The sequence below is a fragment of the Natrix helvetica genome, assembly GCF_964273705.1.
Source record: "Natrix helvetica genome assembly, chromosome: 1".
In the NCBI taxonomy this organism is placed as follows: Eukaryota; Metazoa; Chordata; class Lepidosauria; order Squamata; family Natricidae; genus Natrix; species Natrix helvetica.
In genome coordinates this window covers 151,854,996-151,877,625 of record NC_138548.1, presented here as the reverse complement: position 1 = coordinate 151,877,625, position 22,630 = coordinate 151,854,996, and the positions used below count along the sequence as shown (strand labels likewise).

Sequence of the window (22,630 nt, the reverse complement as noted above, 5' to 3'; positions counted from 1 at the left end):
CCCAGCTCCTGAGGTTTTACTCCAGGTACCGGACATGGGGGGCGGAGGGGGTAGAGGCTCTCTGCTGCCCTTGGCCTCTATGCCTATCCATTCTTACCCCTGATCTCCAGGGTCATACAAAAAATATTGCGGGAGGGGGCGGAAGTGGTACTGATAGCCCCACACTGGCCCCGAAGGCCTTGGTCTGCCGATCTCCAATGCCTCTCGGTGGACAGCCCCTGGAGGATCCCCCAGGAGACGATCTCCCTCAGTCAGGTGTCACTGGAACACCCGGACCCTCAGTGGCTCCAGTTGACCGCTGGCCACTTGAGCGGAGCATCTGGAGGGAAGATCACTTCTCCCCCAGGGTTATACAGACTATCCAGGCAGCTCGCAGATCCTCCATGGAGCGCATTTACGGCGCTACATGGCGGGCTTTTTCAACATGGTGCATCTAGGGGCACAATCCGGTCCGGGCCACTGTTGCACAAGTTCTGGACTTCCTTCAGGCGGGGCTGGACAGAGGGTTGGCTACCAACACGATAAGGAGACAGGTCTCGGCCGTTTCATCGGTACTCCTGTGCGGTAGATCTCAGACACTGACTCACCATCCGATGGTCTGGCAGTTCCTCAAGGGGGCCTCCAATCTTAAACCGCCTATGGTGCACAGTTACCCTTCCTGGGACTTACACAAGGTGTTGGACGCTCTGAAAGGCCCTCCGTTCAGTCCATTAAGTACTGTCTCTGAAGTCCCTGACACTTACGGTGGACTTTTTGGTGGCCATCACCTCTGCTAGGAGGATATCCGATCTGCAGGCTCTGTCTACAAGGGAAGATTTCTGCGTGTTCCACCAGGACAGGGTAGTGTTAAAGTTGGACCCCTCCTTCATACCCAAGGTGTGCTCTTACAGGAGCTGATATTGCCCAATTTCTGTCCGGACCCTTCTCACCCATTAGAGAGGAAGTGGCACACCTTGGATGTGAGAAGGTCTTTGAGGATTTACCTCAGAAGAACCAGGCTGAACAGGAAATCGGAAGTCCCATTTGTTTCCTTCCAGCCAGGGTCCCTGGGGAACAAGGTGACTTCCACCACGATAGGCAGGTGGTTAAGAACCTGTATTGCTTCTGCCTATCAGGCACGGGGTCTGCAGAAACCGAGTTCTATCACAATGCATTCTACAAAAACCGTGGCCAATTTGGCAGCCTGGGCCACGCAGGCCTCACTATCTGAGATCTGTAGGGCAGCCATAGGGTCTTCCCCCTCGCCATTCATGAGGAATTACAAGTTGGACTCCTTTGCTTCTGCGGAAGCCTCATTCGGACGTAGGGTGTTGCAGGCTGGTCGCAAGGCGGGGGAGAGGTCTCATCGGGCATAAGTTTGGGCATATACTCAAATGTGTAACCCTCCCTAGGGACGTGTAGGCTTTGGTACATCCCATCCTGGATACTCCTCCCCTCACTATGGAGAAAGGGCGTTGGTACTTACCTGATACACCTCTTCTCATAGTGGGGGAGAAGTATCCAGTCCCTCCCTGATATGGGTATGTTGCAAAATTGTTACGTTGTTTGTTGAACTGTTCTGTTGAAGTAATAAATAAAGGTTTGAAACTAAAATAAAGTCTAGAGTGGATGACAAAGCGAGTCGGATAGAGTTCTTAGCTGATAACTGGGTGGAGCCTGGTGACTGAGGCGTGGCTAAAAGAGCTTATCTGACTCAGTCCAATCAGTAGAGGACAAGGTCAACCCATCCTGGATACTCCTCCCCCACTATGAGAAGAGGCGTATCAGGTAAGTACCAACGCCCTTTCTCAGGTGATGGGCATTATTATTAAGCTTGAATATATATGTTTGTAAGAATTGAGAAAGCTGAAACAAGTATTAAGATGGAAAATGTTTGAAAGTATGTAGGCACACATAAGAGCATAGGGAAACATTGGAGTTGGGCTGCTAAGAAAAAAAAGAACTATTTTCAGTAGAAAGTGGAAAATGTTTAGTGAATTGGATAGAATTAGATATTGTGAGTGAGTTCCTGTAAGTGACTGCTGACGGGAAAGCGTTGCTCATCTATAACCTGATTGGAAGGAGGACATTAAAAGCAGATTATCTCCTTTGAGTCAAGCTCAGTTTCTGATGACTTATAAAGACACATTCTGGGCAACCGTATAATTAAAGATTACCACAGTCTTCTTCCAGAATGTGTGTGTGTGTCAGTGGTGGGTTCCAGATTCTGGTGCAACGGGTACGGTGGAACGGGGCCGGGCATCCGCCACATGCACGGGTGCGAAGCGCGCGCATGTGTACTTACTGCCCGCAATGCTCCACAACACTCCAACTGCTCGGCGGAGCATTGCACAGGCGTCGTATGCTCTGTGCACATGTGTGGAAGCCCCAATTGGCTCAAATACCAGTAAGGGGGGCGGGTGGGCCCTCCGGAGCACCGTACCGGAACAGTACCTGGTGCCCCCAGCAGGCACCGGTATGCCTGTACTGGGGCGTACCTGTCGTATCCCACCACTGGTGTGTGTGTGTGTAAAACTATAATCCATATTTACGTACCTTTGTGTCATCTTCAGCAAGCAGACATGCTTGCAAATAAAATACTGGATTAGCAGCTGCCCATCAGTCTGAAGGAACATTATGGCGTGAATTTGGAAATAAAGATAATGCTGACCAATATATCCACATACATTTTGGAGGGCTGATTAGCTTTGAAAATTGGAAACTGGCTTGAACAAGATTGAAAAACCAGTTTCAAAAAAGCCTTTGAACTGGCTTTTCAGGCCAGTTCAAGCCAGTTTCCAATTTTCAAAGCTAATCAGCCCTCCAAAATGACTGTGGATATATTGCTAACAAATCTTGTCATTGCGCTCGGGGAACTCCGTTTTGAATAAGTACGGCCAGAGCAGGCAGCAAGGAAGGCATGAAAAGAAAAGCACGTGTTTCAGCTGAAAGATAGTTGGAGCCCTTCAGACAAAGATGACAGTGTTTATCCTGAGCTGTGAAATTTTATGGCAGTGTGGAACTATTTATTCATTTGTTTTAATCTATTTATATGGCTGCTCATCTTGCAATAGCAGCTCTTGATGGATCTCATAAAAGACAAGCTGTTATAGAGTAAGGAGGGCAATTTGCTGAATTTGGAGCTGCAGTGAACTTCTTGACTGGTAAGGAGGATATTCATGTTTCCCCACTGGGCTCTTTTTTCCACACTGGATGCTGTAACACAGCATCTCTTCAGATGGACAGATGCTCTAATAGATTGGCATTTGTAAGATATTAAAGTCCACCTAAAGAGGTTTTTCCCCCAGACTAATTAACAGAGAAATGCAGATGACTCTCTTTAATTTAAACACCAGATGAATTAACTGAACCAGGACAGGCGTAATCTTTTACTCCTAGCAATTATTAGTAATTCTGATTGGGTAGCATTTTTCAGGGGGGAAAAATGCGAATTTGGAACTAAACTGTTGAAGAGTAATTCGCTCGCACAGAGAGGGACTCCTCCAGGTGCCGTCCACCAGACAATGTCGGGGGGCGGCGTCTAGGAGTAGAGCCTTCTCTGTTGCGGGCCCAGCCCTGTGGAATGACCTTCCCCCGGATATTAGGACTACCTCTGACCTCCGCGCCTTCCGGATAAAGCTCAAGACCCACCTATTCCAAGTAGCTGGCCTGGCTCAACCATAGTTCGTTCACACTGCTCCTGACGGGTTTTTTAATTTTGTGACTTTTGGAATTTTATTAGGGGATTTTAAATTGTGTTTTAACTGTTTTTATTCATCTTCTTACCTCCTCCATGTACACGTATTCGTTTATTTTTGTCTGTGTATTGTCTATACTGTTTTTATGTGTTTTATTGTACGCCGCCCCGAGTCCTTCGGGAGAGGGTGCGGCTAAGAAATAAATTTTATTATTTATTATTTATTATTATTATTAAAGAAAGCAGAGAAGGTATCAAATGGCATGTCATCAGAGACCCAGAATTTCTGAAACTATAATATTTACTGAGATATGTAAGGGAAACCAAGTCACTAAGAGCTGTGGTAGCGCAGTGGTTAGAGTGCAGTACTACAGCTGATCACCGTCTGCTAGCAGTTTGGCAGTTCGAATCTCACCAGGCTCAGCCTGGTTAACTCAGCCTTCCATCCTTCTGAAGTGGGTAAAATGAGAACTCAAATTCTTGGGGGCAATATGCTGACTCTGTAAAACGCTTAGAGAGGGCTGTAAAGCACTGTGAAGCGGTATGTACGTCTAAGTGCTGTGGCTATTGTTACTAATAAGCAAATGAAAAGTCACCTAACTGTATTTGCATATCATTTTTCCTGTAATAGGATCCCATTAAATTAATTCAAGGTGGATGTCTGTACACATTGTGCAAGGGAAAAAACAAAGTTCCAAAGTCGTTCCCTCCCCCCCCCCAATTCAGATGTTTAATATCTGTGTTTTTTCCCTGAGGAGGATCACAGATATCAGGTGTGTTTTGCCAAGAAATTTCATACCTGGCATCTATAGGAACTGCTTTTGCTTCATGTATATATTTTTGTTATTTTTAAACGACACTTTCAAAAGTTAGCATCAACTAGAACTATCTTAGTAACAATAGAAAAAGAAACTGATTTATGAGTGATTTAATAGTTTATGTGGTGATGAAATGTAACGAGTTTAGCAATCACTGAAGATTTGCTGGATTCAGAAATTATTGTAGTTTAAGTTGATGATGAAATGTAACTCATTCTGCTACTACAATTAGTGATTCTCTACCATCTTTTTCCATGGTTCAGTTCCCCAATTTCCTCCTGCTGACTGCTTAAATAGGGAACTTTCCAATACGCCTATTTTGCAGTCAGCAAAAAAAAAAAGAAGCAGCAGGAGAAATGGACTGACTGTAAATAAACTACTTTGTTATCTGGATCCTGTATAAATTTCCCTAAACCAGAGGTGGGTTACTACCGGTTTGGCGGAACTGGTAGTAGTATGACAGCCTCGGTCGTAGAACCAACAGGCTGGCCATGCCCCTGAACCGGTTCCCTGGTCGCTGCCACCGCTGCAGCCATTTTTTTTAGTTCTGCACATGCGTAGAACAATCTCCATTGAACTGCGCTTGTGCGTGCAGCACACATCCAGCACGGGCATCCAGCATGCGCGAACAAACCGGCAGTAACCCTGCCCTAAATCAGACACCTTGATTGCAAATAAACAACATAATCTCTGAAAGTATGCCTGGTTTCACATGTCATGTTAATCTAGAATGCGGTGTGTTTGCTTTTAGCTTAGTGTGATATGTGAAGTGGGTCATTCTAGCTTGAGCATCATGTTTTTTTAAAAAAACATCCCAGCTTATTTTGCATGAATTCAGCCAGGTTGAGTTTAGAAATTAGAAAATAATGAATGTAAACATGTATTTGAGGCCTATCCAATTGTCACATAGTGTTTAATGATCAGCTGAATGATCGTTGTGCATAATAATACACATTTCTCCTAAGAAAAGAGTATAATACAGAAGAAACCAAACCTTCAGAGAACTGTTCTGTAGTTATAAAAATGGTCATGTCCTAAGTTGCCATTCTCTGGCTGAATGTTAGGGCATGAACAAAGGTTGACTGGCCATTTCTCTTCCAGGCTCCTATGCAATATATTTCTTGAGACGGTGATAATGAGCTGCTGATTTTTTTTTTTATTCGTTTCAGTTCTTTTATTCAGTATTAAGCCATTTTAGTATTTATTTTATTTTAACTAATTCCTTATCTCCCTTTCCCCCCTTACCTTACTTTTTATAATTAGAAACTGTATTTCTTTCCTAGTCCAAGCCTGTAGCATTTGCTGTAAAGACTAATATCAGCTACTGCGGAGCGCTAGACGAGGATGTTCCAGTACCAAGCACTGCCATTTCTTTTGATGCCAAGGATTTCCTGCACATTAAAGAGGTAAATCATATAACCAAATACTTTGCTCTTCTCTCCCACCTTCCACCTCCGCCCCTCCCTGGAACAAGGTTTGGCTCTGCAGGGTAGAAAACGAAGTAGAAAAACAGCCAGTGTTTTACACAGCATGGCACTCACTTAGAAAAGACTAGCCCAATCTTGTTGTTCTCCAGGAGTGTCCACTTTCAATTTTCCTAATTTTCAGTCCCACGGCCTTTTTGGTCATGCATGCCTGAAATTATGGGAGTTGAAACCAATCTCAGTAGCTTTGCTTTGGAAAAGGCTGGATGAAAGACTGCTTTATTAGGAGCCACTTATCTTGAGTGACATTTCAAATAGCTTAGAACAGGGGTTTCCCACCTTGGCAACTTTAGGACTTGTGCTAGCGCATGCTGGCTGAGGAATTCTGGGAGTTGAAGTCCACAAGTCGTAAAGTTGCCAAGGTGGAGACCCCTGCTTAGAGGTTGTATACTTCAGAACATGACGTTTGAAGCCAGAGAAGCTTCAGTGAGGCCAATTGGGGTTTGATCTCATCCATTATTCCTTGAACAACAAACAACAACAACAAAACAGGCTCTTGCATTACTTAGTGAATATTTAGGAGTCCTTGGGGTTCCTAAATGGTTTTATTTGTGCCTTGCTTATAAAAACCCTACCTTTGCATTTGTACAAGACATAAAGGTGGCATATGAATAGGCTTCAGTCCCATCTCTCTTTTAATAGTCAACAAATACCAGAACATTTTATTTTGTAAGTGGTTTGGTTATTTTAGTTATATATCTTCCATTCCTTACTAGGTAGAAATGATTCCATCTCATGACAAGCTTTTCTCATTATTTCATGCGAGACTAATTTTAACAATTACAAACTGCAACATTACAAAATTAATTATTATTCGGGAGTACCATTAAGTTGAATGATAGTTATGGTAAAACAGAATATACAGAGTCTTTGCCTTAGATGCCAATGTTCAAGTCCAATCCTAAAATGAAATCTGGGTATGTTTTATTTTGTTCAGTGGAGAAAACTGGAACGAAAAAACACTCAGGGCAAAATCTATTTCCAAAGTGGAGCTATGCAAGTTAGTTTTCTGAAATAAAAAATATATTCTCAATATTGTTTTTATTGAACTAACTTTTAAATGAGGATCAGGAGGATTAGGTTATGATTACAACTTTATGATAATTTCTAATTGTTATGGAGAAAGAGCATTTATTGCAAATAACCAGGAATCCTGCAATTGGGATGAGAGGTAAATAAGGTACACACTTAAGAGAGCCTCTACTCTTTTATCTCCCCCCCATCCTCCATGCTGGTTCTTGGCAGTATTTAAGTGGGCTCTTATAGCTGAAACACAATGCCTTATGGTACATATAATTGTTTTTTTAATAAGACATAAATTATACTCTCCTTGGTGTTTGGCACTGAGCTTGGAAATTATGTATTAGAACAATGTGCTACTACATCACACACGCAGACCCCCTCTCTTCCCCTGAACAAGATGATGGAAAAACAATTTGATAAGTTTCTGCCACTGCTTCAATTAGCAGTTTCTGGAGGGTGTGTGCATGTGTGTATTTTGGATCATAAGTCCTTAGGAACCAGACACCCTTAACTGTGTATAGTTCAGACATCAAGCAAAGTCACTTTGGTAGCAAGCTAAAATGTCAGCAAGAATGGATAACTGCATATTGAAGATGTCTCATTCATCATCCATTAGATAATATATTATGTACTTTTAAACAGACTATGTGGCAACATTTATTGCAATGCATAAACCTCTCATGCTCAGTTACCAACAGAAAGAAGATAAATCTCTTCTTTGTATACTGCCATGTGCATTTATATTTATTTTTATGGGGTTTTTTGGTTATGTATACTGGCCAGAGATCATTGGAGTTGGGTGGTTGATATATTTGAAGAAATGAAGGCATGAATACATGCTTTGAAAAACATAAAGGAAAGTGCTTTTGATGAAATAAACATTGGTATTCATTAATATCCAATTAAATCAACTTCGTAAATAGAGCAGACTTTTTAACAAAACAGTTTATAGAAATCTGGTAGTTCCCCTGATAAATCCTCCTAAACTCCCACAATTAATAAATGTATGAAGTGTTTCTAATATAACAGTTCTTGAACTTGCGTCTGTGGTGAACCTCACAGGTCTCGCTTTGCCTTTTGCTTTTCTCCTCCTTAGCTACCTCATCATTGTCTTGATCTGCTCAATAGAGGCACAAAAAGGCTGTGCTTTATATATTCATTGGGTTACACATTCTTCAGTATGAATTCACTTCTACCAGTGGGGGAAATAGGAAAGGAGGATACAAAATTGTAGCACTGAGATATTGGCAAATGGAGAGAAGAGAAATCTAGAGGAAAATCACTAAAGTAGGGTCATAATTTGGTTCTGCCATAAATGCAGGCTTGCATATTTTGATCAAGTAAGGATCTGTATAAAATTCTGTTGTCGGTAGCATAACATCAACATAAAATACAACTCAGAGTTTGGCAGCCTTTGAGGGCGAATGTGTCGTTTTTGAGGGTGCTATGTCACTTTCACCAAATGCCTGCCCCTAGGACTTACCTCCCTATTCATAAAATCCAATGGTGAATATGACCATTCATAAAACACCCATATATCTTCCCCCTTCAGATGACTACAACTATCCAAAGCTTTTATTTTCTAGGAAAGCTTGCAAGGTTTACGTGGGAGCCATATAATTCTTGTAAAATAAAGATTTTGAATTCCATTTTCCAGAACACCATCTTCCCATTTATTTTATTTTTTCTAAATAAAAGAGTGTTTTCAAAAAGTCATTGGAGCAGGGAATTTGGCTAACTTCATTTGAGATATCCAAGGCAACACTGTCCACTTCTCAAGAGACAGTCCATAGAGAGCACCAGTGTGAAACTAATGTTAGTTAAGGAGACTTACCTGATCTTTGAATTGAACCAAGAGGGGATTCTTTCTTTAAAGTGATGGGGCTAGAACCAAAACTAAATCTGAGATATTTTAAATTATATTTGGAAAGTCCACGGTAGCATAATTAAATAAACTTAAATGCCTATTAAGATAGTTAATTTATTACTCCCTATATTATTTAATCATTTCTCACATCTTCAAATTAAAGGTTACAGTTCAGTAACAAAGCTACAGCTTTGATTTAAAATATTGTAGAGGTTATACAGGAATCAATTATGGTGCGAAGGGATGTAATAATGGGAAGAGAGAACAGGACAAGGCATGCCAAGTTAGGTGGAAAAAAGGGCAAAGGAAAGACAGAAACAAATATTTCCTTCGTTACAGAAATATAACAATGACTGGTGGATAGGAAGATTGGTTAAAGAAGGTTGTGAGATTGGCTTCATCCCAAGCCCGTTAAGGTTGGAGAATATTCGGATCCAGCAAGAACAGAAGAGAGGACGTTTTCACGGAGGGTAAGATAAATATACTGGCTTCATCAAAACTGTCTTTTTTAATATTAACCGAATCCAGCTTTTCAGTGATTTGCCCAATACTTGTAATCTCTCAAAATGTGACATTTGTTTTCTGACAGATGAGAAACTATTCAAATTGGGCCTAACAAAATTGGGAGTTTGTAAAGGATTAGATCACTGTTCTTGAATTTGTGCCACCAGAATTGACTTGACTGATCTCAAAATTTCTGGCCAATATAGTGAATAATGTTGCCCTAGATAGGAATTCAGCGACATCTGGAACACACCCGCTTTAGTAGTCTAGTTTTGATAGTTTTGATTGTGCATACAATCGCTCTGCCTTTTTGGCATTCTATTTACATACCTACATATTCATCCTTAGATTCATGTTTCTAATTCTTTCATTAAGATTAAATCTTAGAAGCATCCTAGAAATGAATAAAGTCCAGGTATTGTCATCAGTCCATGATTGATAAAAGATTTCAGTAGCCATATGCCCTACTTTATGGAGAGCTATCATCAGATTGAATCATTGCCAGAAGAATCATGCTTATTTCAAAGCATCCTGAATTTGATGTGCTGCCAGACCAAACTAGCTTAAAGATTTTTTTAAAAAAGAAGAAAAACCTTAAGAGCACAAGTGCTTTGAAATTGGGCATCAGTAGTAATCATCAGAAGAGTAATTGGCAGTGAACCAAAAGGTTGACTTCAATTCTGTTTAATCTGCACTTTGAAATGTGTATTTGTTTTATCAGCCTCTATGTTTTCTATTTGGCAGTTCATAACACCTACTCCATTACCACTGCTAGTAGATGATTTTAGATTTATTACAACCAATAGTTTTTGCTTCCAGACTCTATCCTTTAAAAATAAATAAATAAATATGGGGCTAGATTATATATCATCCTAATTTTGAAAATAGTTACTCTGAGTGAATGGGGATGTAACTACTCTTCTAATATTTTTATTTCATGCTATTGGCTAAAAATAAAGTTACAAATTTAAATCCAAATCAGAAATTTACAGAAATTCTTAGTTGCATTCATTTGTTACAGTAGAAGTGTATTATTAGGCTAAAACCAATTGTCTGTTTTAATATGTATAACATATTTTTCGGAGTATAAGACGCACCTTTTTTCCTCAAAAAAGAAGCTGAAAATCTGGGTGTGTCTTATGCATCAAATGCAGCATTTTTTTTTGCCTCCCGAAGCCCCACCCCTTCACAAAAATGGACACGCATACCCTTACAAAAACTTTCAGAGAGCTCCTAGGGGCTGGAGAGGGCAGAAATGAGCAAAAAATGGGCTGTTTTGTGCCCCCTCCAGTCCCCAGCAGCACTCTATAAGCCTCCATAAGGCTATGAATGCAATTTGTTTGACAAAAAATGGGCCCATTTTCGTGAAAAATTGACCATTTTTTGCTCATTTTGCCCCCCCCCGAGCACTCTGCAAGCCCCCCCCCCAAGGCTATTCATGCCTTTTATTTGAAAAAAAACTGGGTTTTGAGGAGGTTTGCAGAGTGCAAACAGTTTTTTTTCCCTTTCGGAAAGCTCTTTGTTAGAGTGATTGATGAGAATTACATTGATCAAGTGCTGTACCACCAGAAACAAATCTTAGGTGCTACAGGTTGGTTTCCTTCTCCAGCACATGGATAAATACACCTGGAAACATCTCCCTACTCTCTCTCTCTCCCTACCTACCTACCTACTGTATTTCTCTCTCTTTCTCTCTATCCATCTACCTACCTACCTACCTACTCTATCTCTCTCCCTACCTACCTACTGTATTTCTCTCTCTTTCTCTCTATCCATCTACCTACCTACCTACCTACCTACCTACCTACCTACCTACCTACTCTATCTCTCTCCCTACCTACCTACTGTATTTCTCTCTCTTTCTCTCTATCCATCTACCTACCTACCTACTCTATCTCTCTCCCTACCTACCTACTGTATTTCTCTCTCTCTCCTTCTCTATACTTCTATCTATCTACCTACTTTTTTAAAAAAAATTGCCTCTTCAAAACCCTGGTGCTTCTTATACGCCGGTGCGTCTTATACTCCAAAAAATACTGTAGGTAGGAAATGTCCAATTCAATTTAATGACACATAATCCTGGGCGGGAATATGATTACTCTGGAAGAAAATATATTATCAGTCTACCTGATATTTATAGTTGTACTGCTCCTCCTTATGGGAAATACAAGATATTTCATTTCATTTTACATATAGTCAATTATTTTAACTTGTCAGATATCACAGGTGATATTAATGATAGGTATAACCATGCCATGCCATTGACAATTCTTACAGTACAGGTAGTACACATGATATTAATGACACTTAAGGAGCACAACTGGGGCTGGTAATTCAATTGTTAACTGAGGTGGTTATTGAGTGAGACATGATGTGACTGTGACTTGCTATTTGACTGCTGACTTCTCTGTGGACTCTTTTTTTAAAAAAAAACAATTTTTATTTGTTTTTGAACAAGGACAAACAAACATAAAAATAAAAAAAACCCATCTTCCATTACAAATTGTAGAAAGTGTGTCAGTTGGTTGCAATATTTCCATGCATCTCCTCCCTAGTCACTACCTGCTTTTCATATCAAATTGCATATTTTAAATTCACCTATATTCATGTATATCACATTTATTATATCTCAACCTTAATTTGACTATAATTGTTTTTACATCCTTTTATATATAATATTCAAAATCTAGAATAGGATTCTATGATAACATTCCATTAAATCATCCTAAAATCATCCAATCACAATACATCTTTATAACATGTTCTAGATAAAACTTTTAAACCTCCTCTCATAATCTCCATGTGTTATTTATATAAAATTTCATATTATCAAACTAATATATCTATATATATTGTTATCATTACTAATCATTATTTAACTATAGCTAAAGTCAAAATGTTGTCTTCCCTCCAATAGCTAGTGATAGAACTTCCAAAAGGTACCTGTATAAACAACTTGTGCTCTTCCTACTATCACTGTCAGTAAACAGACTGAAAGAACCTTGAATCTCAAGTGATCTAAGAGAAAGAAGAAAAAACAATGTCTCCAGACTCCAGCCTCTGTGGCAGTGTAACTGCTTTTCCTCCTGTTGTTACAACCCTCTTCTTATTCTTCTTATTATCTTCTTTATATTCCAACTTAAGAAAGAAAAAAGAACCCTTAAATGGAGATAAAAAACAATCCAATCAATCAAATCAAGCATCATAAAAAAGGAGGAGAATTTTAATCCATAGATATAAGCAAAAGTGAAAAAGGAAGAAGAAATAATTAATCCATTCAGTTTAAAAAATAAGGCCCCTGCAAAACTTCCATCTGTTAAAAAAAAATTAGAAATTGGATAACACACTAAGTTCAATGCAGATCAATCTCGCCACATACAGTCTTCTGTCTTCAATCTTAACTTAAATTTTTTTCTTGGGTAGTCTCTTCCTCTAATAAAATTTCCTCACCAGTTCAACACACTTTCTCTTTCTGCTTTCTTCCCGTTCCGGAGGTGTCCCAACTTCAGCAGCTTCATTAGCTGCATTTCTGTTGCTGGAAAAAAAGGGCTTTCCTGGATTTTTCAGAGACTTTGCGGTGTCCTGAGATCAGCAGGAAGTGCCCTTCTCAATCACCTTCTCTGCGGGACGGTTTAGGTCCGAATGGACCATCCACCGGCAGACATTCGACTGATCTCGGAACACCAAGATCGCACGTTGTGCCGTCACGACGTCAGCTCTCCTTCCGGCTTCTCTGTGGACTCTTGATTGTCAGAAGCTGATTGTGAAGCGTACAAATAACGATCATGTGACCATGGGACACTGCAACAACCATAATTCCCACCACTTGCAAATGCATCTGAATCTGAGTCATCAGAGCCAAATGAAATGAATTACTTCCGCCAACAAAATCAAGATTTTTTTTTAAATACCGTATTTTTCGGTGTATAAGATGCACCTTTTCCTCCCAAAAAAGAGGGTGAAAATCTGGTTGTGTCTTATACACTGAATACACCATTTTTGGCCTCCCCAAATACCGCTCCCTTTTGCAAAAATGGACGGGCAGAGGTTTTGGAAGGCTTGTAGAGTGCTCGCGGGGCCTGGGGAGGGCAAAAACGAGCAAAAAATGGCCCTTTTTTTGCACATTAATCCTCTCCCTCACCCAGCCCCCAGGAGCACTCTACAAGCCTCCCAAAGTCTATTCATGCCCCATTTTTGCAAAAAGGTGGGCCCATTTTCGTGAAAAATAGACTGTTTTTTGTTTGGTTTTGCCCTCCCAGCCCCCAGGATCACTTTACAGGTCTCTCCAAATCTCTGCATGTCCTGTTTTTCACAAAAAAAGGGGGCGTGCAGAGGGTTTGGGAGGTCTGCAGAGTGCAAAAACTTTTTTGTTTTTAATTTACCTCTTCAAAATCTTGGTGCGTTTTATATTCTAGTGCGTCTATAATCTGAAAAATACAGTAGCTCTTCTAAGTGTAACCCTCAGAGGCCTCTTTGAACCAGAAGGGCAGTTGTCTTGGTGCATAATCTCAAATCTCACAACCTTTCACTTAGTCAGTTCCAAGTAATTGCGAATACTGATTTTTACCCAGCTCAACCTGAAATTAAGAACGGAAGGAAACACTGTTGGCCTCGGTACCCTTCAGGCACATGTAAATAATACCAAAATCCCGTTGTGCAACATTTTCGCAGTGATCCAAATATTTAATGGGATTCTTTATAATATAGGAAGTCAAGTGGGAATTCGTCTTCAAGCCTTGGAGAAATGGTGTCTGGTACGTTTCGAGCTACACCCACTACCACTGGTAAGCTTTCAAAGTTTTCAGAGGAAATAGATCCCAAATAATTTTGATTGGGGAGGTCCTACATATAGTTCTAATGCGAATTTGCATTGTGCTGATGAGAGTCAATGTGAGCCTCTTAGATGGACAAAAAACCACATTTATGTAGACTGGCTCTCAAAATAATTGGACAATACCTGTGAAGGATTTTCAAATAGACCCTACTGTTTGTGTACTTCAGAATAAAACTTGTCCCTCCCCATTGAAGATTTGATATCAAAATGTTCTGATTCTGTAAATCTCAGCTATGACGTCTGCACGCATGTGATGCTGTTACCGACTTTGCGCGTTACTCAACATATTATCCTTTTTAGTAGTGTGCCTTAGGTGGAACACAAGGCGGTAATTTGAAATATGTCTAATGTATTCTTATTCTGGGAAAGAGCAAGTGAAAGGGACCTGAGGCAGCATGGAGCATCTACCAATTTGCTTTGTGTGGGTGCCACCAATTGCACATGTCTTTCAGACGTGTCAATGACTCATTATCCCTGAGGTTTCATCTCAGGGATAATGGTCCCTGATAAGCACCTGTTGTCGTAGTCTTTCAAGAGCTGAATTACTGAGGGGAGAGGAACTATTTGGGCCTAAATGAAGAGTAAACAAATGGCTTATACACCCCTTGATTTCTCTCTTGACTGGTTTCCCAGAGCTCCCCGACTTTACGTCACTGAACTATGGCACGTTGAGGAATCGTAGTCAATAATTTGTTAGGAAATAAAAGGAAATAGGTATGCTAAGCCTTGGAGAATTCAAGTCACATCCATTCCGATGCCATTATTATACCCAACCTCAACCTCTTCAGCCTCGCTAAATGATAAGGATAATAATCTAAAATTGCCATTCTCCGCCACAAAAGTGGAAATGGATATATATGAAAGGTGCAACTTTCTGAACAATTGATGGGAAGTGAGGAACAAGGCAGCTATCCTGAAGTTCTAGTCTGCATTCCGGTGGAAGGAAGGAGTAGCTGAAGGCAGAGACTGAATTATTTCTCAAGCAGCAGCAGAAAGATACAGGGGTTTAAACTTAGATGTCTCCTCACACCAAATTATTTTGTAAATGAATTCATGTTTGTATGGCTGCTATGCAGCAATTCAACAAAATCATCTTATCTTTTTTATCTTTCAGCAAAACAAAAACAAAAAGTGGTAAGTACACAATCTCTCTCTTAATGCCCACTAAAATTTTCTTGCTGTACTCTTGCAAAGAGGTGGTGTTTACTAAACATATTTTTTTTCAGACAGAACATGTGCCTCCTTATGATGTTGTCCCATCCATGAGACCTGTTGTGCTAGTTGGCCCTTCTTTAAAAGGCTATGAAGTAAGTGCGTCTGTTAGCAACTGACATTCCAGACTCCTTTTAAACTATATCAAATTATTTGACCACTTTGAGTGATCGGAGTGGGATCAGATTATAACAACTAAGGTTGTCTTATGTTTTCCCCCATCTGATAACTATACAAATATATTTGAATTTATTTCTAATTTTATCAAGTCAGCTGTGAAACTTGATGTACACACTTCTGCAGTGCCCAGTTTGGGCAAAGCCACTTTAAATGTTTATTATTGGATATATCTGAATCAGATAACATAGTCTGATATCCATGAAATGAATAAACCAAGATTTGCAAAGAAAAGGGAACTGTCTTGAGAAATAGATGGCTTTCCCAGAGCTGCAACATATTCCCTCCTTTTTAAAAACTGTTAAGGAAGATACATACTTTCTCAAATAAAATGGACATCAATCTTTCACTCGACTTTTTGTTTGTCTTAAAACAGAAACAAAACATATGCACGACAGATGGTACGTAAGAGGAAAGATTTAAGTTTTGCTCACTTGTTTATTTAAGTGCACGAAAGATATCTTCCCATGGTGCCTCCCAGGTCCCTTGCTTCAGTCTACCGTTTCATTTCTAGAGTGTTATTTTTAATTTTAAACAAAAACTTAAAAGGAGTTGGCTTGCTGTAGAGCCAACTATATTAGCCTCTATAATCATCCTTGTTTCCAGTGACTTTGCAGTGGGTCCGATAGGTGTAAAAAAAATGGTGGGAGACTACAACCCCATATTTTGTTCACAGTGTGTCTATTTACCCAGGAAAAACAAAGGAAGTTGGATGGTGATTGAAAAACTTCTAGGTCAGAGGTGGGGAATTATGGCCTCTTTGTGACTTGTGGACTTCAACTCCCAGAATTCCTGAGCATGGCTGGCTCAGGAATTCTGGGAGTTGAAGTCCACAAGCCATAAAAAGATCATAGTTTCTCATGCCTAATCTTGGGGGACAGAAGACACCTATGCACTTTTGGATGAAGTGTTTTGTAATTAAGCCCATCCATCGTGGCAGCTATCTATTTCTCTTTCCTTTCTTCTGTGCAGACTGGTGTGTTTTGGATCTGCTGCTAAACCATGATTTACATACACGCACACACATACACAAGTCTGATGGATTGCCTCCATGATTGATGCATCTTGGTTACTTCTGAATAACTGTGTGCATTGGGATGAGAGATAAAGGGAAAGAGAAGCGAATGTTAGAAAGAGGAGAAATAAATTTTGGTTATGTTCACTACTAGCTCTGATCTCACCTTACTGTGGTGATGTGAATACCTGAACATTTCTCCTACCCAAAATTATTTTTACACACACACACAGACACACACACACCAATTCCTGGTTTATGGATATAAGCTGAGATCATGAAACATGGATTAAAATTGGTCTGTTTTGCTAAATCATAATTAATATTACTTGGTTAAGTCCAGACACAATAGCTAGATTGATGCACAAGACTAAACCATGTGGTTTGTTTGATGATGGTTCAGTTGGGTGTGCGAATCCAGCCATGGTGGTGATTTCACATATTCAGACAGTGCCTAAATATTTCAGTACAAAAAAATTAAAAAGTTCTCAATTTCTTGGGGATTTGGAGAACAAAAAAATGTATCCTGCAAAAGGAACAAGACAAACTTTGGATTTCTTTCATTTCTATCCTGCCCTTCTACCCTGTGTAGGTGCATTTAAGCATTTAGTTAAATAAGATTTGGCTTTATTTTCCCCTTCCAACTCTGTAGCTTAGATCCCAGTCAGGGAACAACCTGCAGCATGAGCCAGCAAAGAAGAATCATTTCTGACAGTTTCTGGCAGGCATAAACTGGAATTGAGGATTGCCAACATATTCTGGAAAGCCCAGAGAGTTGTTGTGTATAAAAAGCAGACCAATTTGTGTTCTCATTTGCAAGTGCTGAGACATGTCAGAAAACTTCCAGTATCTGTTGCAGAATATTTAGTTCTTTCTAGTTTACCTAGAAAATGTGTGTCGAAGGAGAGCTAACTCGCTAAAGGCACCGCAATCCGCGTATAGAATTTTGAGTATCTGCGATGCCTTAACTTTTCCACTTTCTTCTTTTACTTGGGACTTCCTTTTTCTCTGTTGTTGATCTTATTACTTCATTTTTTTTAATCTCTGCAAGGTGACAGACATGATGCAGAAAGCCCTGTTTGACTTCCTGAAGCACAGGTTCGATGGGAGGTGAGTAGTAATGTTCTCCTGCCCCCCTTTTTGTATTCATGGTTCCCCCTAGAAGGCTTCTAGACGGATGTCTCAGTCAATGGTATCATTATACTCATTGGTGGGATTCAGATAATTTAACAACCGGTTCTCTGCCCTAATGATTTATTCCAACAACCAGTTCATCAAACTGCTCAGAAACTTAACAACTGATTCTCCCGAAGTGGTGCGAACTGGCTGAATCCCACCACTGATTATACTCTGTAACTGATTTCGGCTGCCATAGCCATTATGTATAGAAGCATACATGCATGAAAGCATGTCCATTTATTTATTTTATTTACTTAAGTGTTTTAATACTATTTCTTTCTGTAATCATTATTCTATCTATCTATCATCTATCTATCTATCTATCTATCTATCTATCTATCTATCTATCTATCTATCATCTATCTATCCTTAATAGGACTAACTGATTAGATATTTTAGCATGCAGTATAAATACCCAAAACAAATAAAATGTGATTGTTCAAGTTTATAAGGGCATCTGCCATCTTATGCCTAGTTACCCTTGCAGAACTAAACTCAGTGTTCTTATTTCTGTCTGTATGGATTCAACTTGCAAAAAATATGTATTGAATGTTAACAAAACGTTTTTGGCTGAAATGAATATTTTAAAACTTTGAGCTTTCTGTTCAGTAAAGTTAGATAAAATGCTGTTGCTTCCTCTAAAAAAAAAGAAAGAAAATCTGACTCAAACAAATGTTGCTACCTAATTCATTATCAAAGGACTGAGAAATGACGTTGACCCAAATTCCTAGGGAATTATTTAAAAGGTAGGACAAACATTTCTGGGAATAAGAAATTAAAAAATGGAAATAGTTGGCGTTTTGAAATTTTTTATTTCTTTGGCTTAATCATGCTTAATCATACTGTGGTTCTGTCACTTATGCGAGCCCTATAAAATTGTCCAGGGTTTTGTTTTGTTTTTGACAGAAATATTCGCTCTCATTAGTCCAGTTTTTTCACAGAACTTAGTCTCTCTGATGAATCCGTGACTGATTGCCTAGTTCTATTAATCTGAAACTAAATCTTGCTTGTTCCTTGTCTAAGGAAGGTTATTTGCACATTTAATAATTTCAGATCCAGGCTTAATAAACTTCTTCCGATTGCAGCTTTAGGATTTCTCAAGCTTTTCTCTCCTCTAAGCATTCATTTTAGATTGCTCACTGTTCCAGCTCCTTAGGTAATCCTTACTATTGATTTGGATGGAACAGGAAAACATTGCCTCCTGGAGGAAAGATATATACTGTATCTCACATTAGATTTGAATAGTTGAAGGGGTCTTTGGGTGAAGGGGTCTTTGTGCACAAGTCTGGGTTTTGAAGCTAAGCAGCACTGGGCTTCATTAATATTGGGATAGGAGAAGTCCACCAAAAACCACAGGGCTATAGACGAGACTAAGAAATCAGAAAAAGACAATGGTGTCCATGAGAAAATCTCCCAATCTACACATAATAGAATAGAATAGAATAATGAATTGAATTGAATTATTTATTGGCCAAGTGTGATTGGACACACAAGGAATTTGTCTTTGGTGCATATGCTCTCAGTGTACATAAAGAAAAGATAAAATAGAATACATTCATCAGGAATCACTTAGTGATAGTCATAGGTTACTAATAAGCAATCCAATCATACTTATATACTTATAATACTTACCGTATTTTTGGAGTATAAGACGCACCAAGATTTTGAAGAGGTAAATTAAAAAGTTGTTGCACTCTGCAGACCTCCCAAACCCTCTGCACACCTCATTTTTTTGTGAAAAATGGGGCATGCAGAGAGTTTGAGAGGCCTGCAAAGTGCTCCTGGGAGCTGGGGGGGACGGACAAAAACGAGCAAAAAGTGGCCTATTTACACGAAAACAGGCCTGTTTATTGTCCCCCCCCCCCAAAAAGGCCATGCATAGCTTTAGGAGGCTTGTAGAATGCTCCTGGAGGCTGGCGGGGGGAAAGAAACAAGGAAAAAACAGCCATTTTTTCGCTCATTTTTGCCCTCCCCAGCTCCCATGAGCATTTTACAGGCCTCCTAAAGGCTATGCACATCCATTTTTGTGAATATGGCGGGGTTTTGGGAGGCCAAAAATGCTGTATTCGGTGTATAAGACGCACCCATATTTTCACCCTCTTTTTGGGGGGGAAAAGGTGTGACTTATACTCCAAAAAATACGGTATATACTTAAATTATAATTATATGATTGATCAAATGTGAGCAGTGATTAAACATGCACCATGAGTTTGTGACACAAACATCAGGCATCAGGTTGCAAATACTTAAGGGTGGAACCTATGTCATGGCATCATTTCTTGCACTATACCCCTTTGACTTCATCTTGGTTTGTTGCAGATGCCTATGCACATTAGACATGTTCATGCATGTGCATGCTCCTATACACACATATTTCAAGTTAAGAAGCTGTTTTATACAAGCAGCATGATACATTTAAAAAAAATTATGACAACTAACAGCAATTAGTAAGGTCTTAGGAGCAGAGGTGGGTGTCACATACTGTAACAAGAACCAAAAATGTGAGCGCTCCCAATTTTTTGCTGATAAAAAGTCACTACATTCTTATTATGATTATGAAAATTTATAATCTCTGGAAATACAACTTTCTTACATTGCATCCAAAGTAAATTTCAAAGGACTAGCTCTGCAGTGACTGGTATCTTATTTGCCTACATCATAGCCAAGTTGCAACTAGTGATTTGTGTCCCAAAGCCCTTGTGGAACCACTAAATCTAAAAACATGATACAAGCTCTCCTACTAGAGCTAGAGAATTCAGAATTTTAGGACATCATGTTTGCTCCCATCCATCTTCTGTCTATTTCAATGATATTTTAGTAGCACCCATAAATCCAGTGACAGCCTTTCTTAATTTTGAAACTGCTTTTTCAGTTGATCTTCTCAATTTACCTGCTTAATTTTTTCTGTGACATTTTCTTAATCTGAAATGATGACACAAATTAAGTTTGAGATTATGGAGAGATTTAATTCCATTTTTGTTTTTTTTAAATCCTTTCAAGATATACATTTCAAAAGTATAGACTTAGCCAAAACAACAACAACAGCAACAACGACTGTATTTTACCTATTTTCTTGAAGTTCATTTTGGCCTTTACCTCATGGAATGATTCTCTGATATCTTTTCTCTGATACAGAAGCAATAATAATACTGAAATATTTTTCAAGACTATTCCAAGGATTACTGAGATGTAATTGAAATCAATATGGAAAAGTGCTGCATGAAACTATAGTAAAATATATTAGGAAAAGGATTATAAGAATACGTCTATTATTTTTTTCTCCGCTCCACCCAGTACATTGGCTGTACTATTTATCTCCCTTGTCTTTGTTTTTTGCCCGTTAGACTAGAATACAAATCGACCAGATTATTCAGTGAGATGGTGACCAAGGCCAGTCCAGGCTGCCATGTCTAATTTTTGGAACATATTTAATCCAAGTTGGGAAGCTGAAGGAAGAAAGATGCAAAGGATAGTAGAAATGATAGGGCAAACCCTAAAGCCTCGTAAATATAAAGATTATACTGGCCATTTTACACATCATTATGTTCTCTACATTAGCATACTGTGTAACTGAAATATAAAGTATGCTGGGCCAATAACATCTTTATTTTGGGGAAAAACTTTGGGGCTTTTCTCTGTGAGTTTTTTCTTCTTTACGTAAGCAATTCCTTACTTTTTTTAGAACTTACCTTGCGTTCCTCAGTTTTCTCTGAATGCGTTCACTAATAATATGTGAATGCGCACACACACAACCTCGTGCTACTGCCAAGACCCTTATTAAGACTTAATAGGGGCATATAATGCCTTTTCTTCACATTTGTTCAAATACTGCAGTGTATTTTCCTAAATAAACGAGGGAAGAAAGATGGAAAGTTAGACCAATCGGAAGCTCAGGTGTTATCTCTCAGGCTGTTAGGTTTAAAGTGAATATGCACGTTTCCAACTGTTCTAACTCTGAAGGTGATTTGTGGTACCAAATGTTAGCTTCACAGGTTCTGTTGTTGGCATCAGCTGGTATTCTGCTGAGTAAAAATTAAAAATTCTCAAAGCAGCTGGTAGCTGCTGGTAGATTCTTTCATTTTAGGCTACTCAAGCAGTACTTTATTTCAAGAGCTAGCGTGAAACAATTGATTGCCATCCCAGAACATTATGTGATGGAGTATTTACTTTGGACTCATGCCACTTTAGAAGGACATTGTGTTTGTTTGTTTGTTTGTTTTTTGATGTAGATGAGAAACACTTTGGAATTACATTAGTATAGATATTCTTTTTGTGTGTGTACATACACTCTCAGAGTTCCCCAACTTTCTGGCTTTGCGGACCAATGGAGGGGGAAGTGAAAGGGGATGGTTCCAAGTGAGGGGCATTCAAGCATGCGCACAGTTCCATTTGCACGAGTGGCAAGCAATTGTGCCTGCTGCTCACACAGATGAAGCACACGTGCTTGCCCACTGCTCGCAGAAGTGGGGATGCACGCATGTGCATTCTTGCCTACCACCCCCGTGGCCTGGTTCTGAAAGGCTTAAGACCTGGTAGTGGGTGACAGCCTGGAGGTTAGGGATCCCTGATATATATCAGACACAGACATCATGTGCAGTTGAGGAGTACCAACTAAAGAACATGGAGGAGAGAAAAAGAGAGTGAACTACATTCATATATCATTTATCCAAGAGCAGCTTTGAAGCCTCAGGGTGGCAGGTTAAGGCTTACAGTTACATTCCTGGACCAAGCTGTACCGCAGTAGATAAACCAAAGATGGGAACTTACAGGAATTTGCCAGCTTTCGATAATGTGGACTGTGTTTCATTTAATAGGAACTACTGCTTGGAAAATACAATTGC

The 22,630-nt window shown here is 39.5% G+C and overlaps 1 protein-coding gene across 1 annotated transcript in view; it reads left to right on the top strand.

Annotated features, from left to right (window-relative positions):
- The window catches only part of CACNB4 (calcium voltage-gated channel auxiliary subunit beta 4), a 144,016-nt gene that overhangs the window by 102,024 nt on the left and 19,362 nt on the right, over positions 1-22,630 (top strand). Inside the window, exons 4-9 of the mRNA XM_081956963.1 lie at positions 5,778-5,900; positions 9,208-9,338; positions 14,080-14,156; positions 15,321-15,340; positions 15,433-15,513; positions 17,662-17,720. Of these exons, the coding sequence (XP_081813089.1) occupies positions 5,778-5,900; positions 9,208-9,338; positions 14,080-14,156; positions 15,321-15,340; positions 15,433-15,513; positions 17,662-17,720 (491 nt within the window). The remainder of the gene's footprint in view (positions 1-5,777; positions 5,901-9,207; positions 9,339-14,079; positions 14,157-15,320; positions 15,341-15,432; positions 15,514-17,661; positions 17,721-22,630) is intronic.